Source organism: Aplysia californica, unplaced genomic scaffold (genome assembly GCF_000002075.1).
Source record: "Aplysia californica isolate F4 #8 unplaced genomic scaffold, AplCal3.0 scaffold00350, whole genome shotgun sequence".
NCBI classification, from domain to species: domain Eukaryota; kingdom Metazoa; phylum Mollusca; class Gastropoda; order Aplysiida; family Aplysiidae; genus Aplysia; species Aplysia californica.
In genome coordinates, this window is record NW_004797620.1 from 119985 (window position 1) to 127152 (window position 7168).

Consider the following 7168-nt stretch of genomic DNA (forward strand, 5'->3'; position numbering starts at 1 on the left):
TCTATCTATCTATCTATCTATCTATCTATCTATCTGTCGATCTAATTATCCATCTCTCTCTCTTTCACTCTCTCTGCTTTTCTCATGCACACATATACACATACACTTTCTCTCATTTTCTTGTTGTCTTTCTAACAGTTTGTTTCAGGCATGGTACCAATTTTAGATTGTCTTTATTAACAATACAAATTCAATTCCTGAAAGTGTTAAACTTGTCATGGTCAGCGAAAACTACGTCATTTAAAATATTTTTTCTATCATTCTTTTCGCCTATTGTTTAAAAAAAAAAAATTACCAATGACAGTGAAATTAAGCAACCAGCAATTATTGAAATGTGGTTTCTTAAAAGACTGTTCAGAAATTTACCGAGGGAAGGAAATCAACAATTTTAATGAGGCAATGCTGAAAAAGTCCGCGGGGCCACCCACTAAGGTAAACCTTTAATAAGAAGAGACCGGTACAGTTTCTAGAACACTTGAATCGACATAGAAACCTTGAAAATCTTGATCAGTCGAAGGCGAAAGATACAATAACAGATTTGAACCGTTTATTCTGACATATTGAACGCGCGCTCATATTGCCGTATATGCAGTTGCAAGCACCGTAAAACGCTTACTAAAACTTAAACTACATTGAACAGAAGGATGACAAGGAAATGGGCTTTGTAGAAAGCATCCTAGCTTAGAACTGAATTCGACTCATGATGCATGTTTCAAATCTTCACTCTTTGATGATGATTAATATTATCTGGACTTAAATCAGGTTTGAATCATGCACTTTCTTGATTTGTCCGTTACTATTTTTTTTTTCTTTGACCATAAGAATGCAGATCTCATTGCAAAAAGAAGTTTTGTCTTTTATACAATTCATCTCAGTTTTTGTTTTGTTTTTAATTCTAAAAGCACTGTTGTGATTATTTTGATAGCTCTGTCTGTTGCTACCACTATTTGAAAAAATGCTTTCGAGAAATTCGGTCAAAACTTTGTGTGCATTTAAGATTGATGGAAAGAGAGAACGAAAGGCAAAGAGCTGAGGAGAGACAGACAGAGAGAGATAAAGAGAGAGATTAATGAAGAAAGAGAGAGAGAGAGAGAGAGAGAGAGAGAGAGAGAGAGAGAGAGAGAGCGAAAGAGCGTGTGTGTGTATGTGTGCGTGTTTGTGTGTGTGTGTGTGCGTGTGTATGTGTGTGGGTATGATTATGTGTGTGTATATAATAATGTGTGTGTGTGTGTGTGTGTGTGTGTGTGAGTGTGTGTGTGTGTGTGTGTGTGTGTGTGTGTGTCTGTGTGATGGAGATGATGAGTACATAGAATAGAGGCGATGAAGTGTGTAAAAGGAGCAGACAGAGAGAGAGGGATGGCGAGAGAGAGAGAGAGAGAGAGAGCGAATGTAGGAGTGAGGTGCTTAGGGGGGATTTGGGGGATTCATCAAATTTGCACTCAGAAAACTAGTCTTTGTATTAAGGACTATCTAGATCTTCCATACTCTCATAAAACTGCTGATTCAGATATACGTTATGGCTCACTATGACCCCACAGTGCACACACACTGTGCACTCATGGATGGTAGCATTATGTTCATCCATTTATGTTTCATTTCGTGAAAGCACATGACACGTTACTCGAGATCTCCGGTTTGTTGTAAGTTCTGGTAACCTGCTTGGTAATATGTTTGGTGACCTGCAAGATTTTGACAATGATTATCATGTATAGGTCATTATTACTACCGTGCGGAAATATTTCGAGTTTTTTTGTTATGCATCAAATGTGATATGCGTATGGACGTACCTGTTTTGTGCATATTCTTGTCCAGCATTTCATCGTACATGTATTTGTTGAAATGGGTGTCAAGATTGCCATTTTAAGGCTCCCTCTATCCAATAGAACTGACTGGATGAATTAACTTTGTAATTGGATGGGGATTTTTAAGGGCATAATGGGGGTTGTTTTTGCTTTCTTATCTTGCAGTGTGTTTCTTTCGTTGTTTTCATATAAGCGAAATTAAAATTTAAGGACATACACCCAACTCCAAATCCAAGTACAAACGCAACTTAAAACTACTTACGAAGAGAGAGACTCCAAGAGCGCCTATGCGTAGATTTGCTATTTATTTGTTTTTGTTTTTAAAAAGGGGAGGGGGATGGTTATAACTTATTCATTTATCGTTTTTGCAACAAAAAACATTCGGACGGCAATGTGTTTTTCTATTTCTGTCTTTCTCCCGTCCCCCTCTGTCTGTCTGTCTGTCTGTCTGTCTGTCTCTTTATCTCTCTCTCTCTCTCTCTCTCTCTCTCTCACACACACACACACACACAAACACACACAAACACAAACACATACGCACACGCAGTCACGCACACGCTTATTTTCTCGTTTCAATCTTTCTACCCCTCCCCCCCCCTCTCTCTCTCTCTTTCTTTCAGCAGGAGAATTAGGGCAAAGGGTTTCCCCTGGTCGTGCTTAATTTTGACTGGGTTTTTTTAACGGATTAATTTTCTAGCCATCCTAACATCTCACAATCCAATATTTTAACTGCAGGTTTTTTCCTGTGCGTTTTGCCGCACGAACAAAAACTATGAAGAAACGCATTATTACAGTGTCTGGGATAACCAACCTGTCACAAAGGCCAGTGCCATTTTACTTGTACTGATTGAAAGACAAAAGAGGAAAGAGGGAGGAATAGGTCAAGAGTAACGTACTTCACAGGTGGGTGCCCGGAGAGAAAAAAGCAAAATAGAGGAGTTTTTCTAGCAGAAAATGAATACTGAACTGTGATCGCCGATGTCTGTTTCAAATCTGGCACTTTATATTGATGGTGATGAGTGTTGTTTATTTATTGTTCTGTTTTTAAAGGCATCTTGTACATCCAAAACAGTGCGTGCGCTAAAATCACCTACTTGTTTTTGTTGTGTTTACTAGTTTAAATGCGAGTGTGTGTCGTCGTGGTGTAATCATCCTCTCGTCAAAAGGATGCATTCGAAGAAAACAATATTTTCCCGATCCTTGGGCAATTCTTATCGATGTTTCAGGGGGCTCAGTGCTTTTTAATTCTGGTAAAAAAAAAACCAAAACATTTCTATGTGGTTTATACGAAAAAACGTCAATCAAATGTAACAAAATTATTGTGTTTCTATTCGGTGTTTTTTGAGGACATTCAAACTTCGGAAGTCACCAGGCAACCCTCTCTTCCTTCTATTGTGAATACTCCGACTTCTTTTCAGAGTATGTCCGTTTATTTTTGGTTTCTTGTTTTAATCAAAAACCAGAAAAATCAATAAGATATAAGACCATTTACCAAGAATGTGACGAGAGCCTGAAAACACCGCGTCGTGACACAACTATACTACAGTATTGACGACATTCTTGCACGGTTTGACATCTCACTGTGGAGGCGCCCCTGTCTGTTGGATGTGGTCCCCTGCCTGGCAAGCAGGCCCACCATTCATGTTATTATGTGTGTGTGTCGTCGCAGTGAAATCAGGCTCTCGTTAATCTGAATATTTTTTTCTTTAAAAAAAAAGAAGAAAACAAGAAAAACTAACATTTTTCTTATCTTTTGGGATTAGAAATATATAAACATGTGGATTTTTTTTGTTTCTTTGATTTTTGCTTTTATCTCAGCACTTTTCAAGTACATTTAAATGTCACTCAAGACTACTGGTTATTTTTTTTCCATCACAAACAGGTGGGCCGGGGGAATGGGGGTGACTGCAAACGAACTATATTAATGGTGATACCAACACATTTTGACGAGAGCCTGAAAACACCGCGTCGTGACACATTTTGTTAATGCAAATGTGGCCATGGCTTGCTGAGAATTCTCCGACTTGATCATCACACGACAAACACGTCCTTTTGCAAAGACCGCCCCCGGCTTTAGCGCAATCAGTATGATCTATTCATAAATATATTATTTATTTATCTTCAGAAGATAATACCGTGTAAAGATTGACAATTTTGTTACTTCCGGTTTTCAATGATACCATAATTAATGCTTGACTCTTTTCTGTTTGCAAGTACATGTATTTGTATCCTTCAATAACTTTGCACTACCTTGTGCGGATGCTCACACAAAGACTCACACCCTGTGTGTATATAGTCCCATCAATTAAATAATAATGATGAACAAATATGTACATAACTGTACAATTGTAAATAGTTAGAGCGATATTAATTTATATTGTGAAATCCCCAATGTTGGCATAATAGTGCGTCATGTTTTTATTTATGATATTGATGGTTTCTTGTGATCGTTGACCGTATTCGTTGTTATTATTTTTTCATCGACACACACTCATCATCATCATCATCATCATCATCATCATCATCATCATCATCATCATCATCATCATCATGATCATGATCATCATCATCATCATCATCATCGTCATCCTCATCATCATCATCATCATCATCATCATCATCATCATCATCATCATCATCATCATCATCATCATCATCATCATCATGGTCATCCTCTTCATCATCATCATCATCATCGTCAAATACATCACCATTCCGATATCCATCGAAGTCATGATCAAATGAAAACGTGGCTGTACAACTTAAAGCTTTGATCTTTTTCTAACATAATTTGGTTTCAGATGTCATATTTGTTTCAATACAGAAAGAAAATCCAAAATATTCGTCAGAGAAGCAATAACTGTTTTTTAAAAGAAAGCTGCTCATACCAATATATTTATACATGTACCACATGGTTTTCATTAACTGTCTGATATCATTTTCAAGCAATGAATGCATTTTAAGAAAAAAAATCTGCCGTCTTTTTATTTGCTTGCACTGCTTCCTTGTTTCTGATCATCAATTGTGTTTCATCATAGTTCCGTGTGTGTTATTGTCCAAGTGGTTGCAATGTTTAATAGACAGCCTATGGTGCTCTTTGCTGATCATTGACTGTTGATATTCCGCCTCTCGTGTGTGTGTGTGTGTGTGTATGTGTGTGTGTGTGTGTAAGTGTGTGTATTTGTGTGTGTGTGTGTGTGTGTGTGCGTGTGTAAGTCTGTATGTGTGTGTGTGTGTGTGTGTGTCCTATAGCTAACAATTAAATCGCTCTGTCTGTCCATAGCATTATTTTGATATAGTATAGGTCTTTAGTGAGGATTGTATTTGTCAATATGCCGACTAACTGCAACGTTTAGAGAGAACCCTGAGTGCATAACTGATATTCAGTCAGTTGTGTACGGTGGAAGATGAAAGCAGGTCTTAAATTTGTCCTCTGAGGTCGCCTGTGCATCGTTTAACAATTATTCTTCTCAACTCTATTAGTTAGTGTAGCGTATCTTTATACCCTTTCAAATAATCAATTTGCTGCCCAAAACTTTTCTTTTGAATTAATTGTTCAGATTTCTGAAGATTGCTTCCTGCACGTTCATGAAGATTTGACAGTCCTTGTTTTTGTGGGCTTCGCTTTGAACATGAACCGTTTCGAGTCTTGATACGAGCTGAAGAGAACGGGATCCAAGCGAAGACATGTCATAGAAAGGAGTAGGGGTGCTAGATTGAATTTTATTGAGACCGGTAGAGAAAAGGAGAGAGAGAGAGAGAGAGAGAGAGAGAGAGAGAGAGAGAGAGAGAGAGAGAGAGAGAGAGAGAGAGTGGTTGAGAAAGGGAGAGATACAGAGAGAGAGAGAGGGGGGAGAAAGAGAAAGAGAGAGAAAGAGAGAGGGGAGAGAGAGGGTGGAAGGGAAGGAGCATAACAGAGGTATTAGCAGGTTTCAAGGAGTAGTACTTTACTTTGAAAACACAAGATTCTTATAGTCCAAAGTTTTGAATATAAATTTAGCAACCCTTATGGAAATATTCTGCTCAAAATAATTCACTACATCGATCCGTTTATCGTATTTGATTTATATTTCTCATAATTAATGGCTCTAGGTTTTAATGTACTACTTCAGAATGTTTAGTGTATGCTGAACTGAAAAAAAGCACAATTGTGACAATTTTGTTTTATTTCACTAGAGAAAACAACTTATAGATTACAGTAAATAATAATCTTTACTTCCCCATTTGAAAAAGTGTCCTGGGTCTAAGACCTAGTTTTGCTTGCAATACGTAACAGTTTTTATTAATAACACACTACAGAAACTTTCTATCTGAAATACCATTATGCTAGAAAATGTCCCTAGAATTGTGAGAATGTTATGATCAATACGTGCGATGGTCATTAGAGGACACATTTTAATGATGTTTGAATGTTGTCATAACCGTTCCTAAACTCCTCCCAATTTCAAAATCTTAGAGCGAATGCTCACTCACATAAACAATACTCGTTGGAAAAGCAGTGCAGAAACGGTTTATTCCCTCTCCGGCATCAGTACAAATTCTAAAGTCGTGTTCTGTTTAGGACATTATGGTGACAGTTTGTAGAACCATTACAGTTTTAATTACATTGAGCTGTTGGGTTCTTTAATCACAATTCAATTACTGGGCTATTTATAATTGCGTTTTGGTCACTGAGGAGAACTTTACCATTTTTCCCTTCTCGCAAGTCCTTATTGTAGACAGATAATATGTTGGGTTTTTTTCGTTAATACCACGTTGTTGAAAGCGACGTGAAAGTAAAAAAAGCAAGATCATTCAAATGTATCAGGTCATCTGCCTCCGATGAACCCAGCTCCTGGTTGAATAACACGCTTATTAATGCCAGATTGAAATGTACTTGTGGCAGTAGTATGAATTGTTGCTTTTTTGTTTTATCGATGTTGATAACTTGAGTATTTGTCTGTCTGCTTTATCCATTCTTTGGTTATTTGTTGAAAGGTGGTGATAATAATTTCATTTTTAGTTTGTTATAAATGTTTTAAATTGCCAAAATATACCTTACATTGATTTGAACTTTCGATGGTTTCTGTGTTGTTCCTACAGTGAAATTGTCATGTTGGCTAATACTACTGAGTGGTTGTTTTGTTGTTTTTTGTTTGTCTGCTTTTTGTTTGGGGGGGGGGGGGGGTTCAACTGGCATCTGTGATGAAGTGATAGGGCACTTTGCTGTCCCTCACAGGAGACCCTAGTTTGGTTCCCGAGAGGGGAGAATTTTTCTCGAGTTTCTCATTCCTTCTGCTGGGATGTTGTATCCTACTTTGCGCGGATTGGCTCTGACAGGCAGGATCGGAGCCCACCTCCAGAATATTTTAAATTGCGTTCAATTT

The 7168-nt window shown here is 37.6% G+C and overlaps 1 protein-coding gene across 1 annotated transcript in view; it reads left to right on the forward strand.

Annotated features, from left to right (window-relative positions):
* Positions 1-6855, forward strand: part of LOC101851588 (5-hydroxytryptamine receptor 1A) — a 112345-nt gene extending 105490 nt beyond the window's left edge. Inside the window, exon 6 of the mRNA XM_035970967.1 lies at positions 4584-6855. Coding sequence (XP_035826860.1) covers positions 4584-4735 — 152 coding nt within the window. The 3' untranslated portion in view covers positions 4736-6855. The remainder of the gene's footprint in view (positions 1-4583) is intronic.
* Positions 6856-7168: the final 313 nt, after the last annotated feature.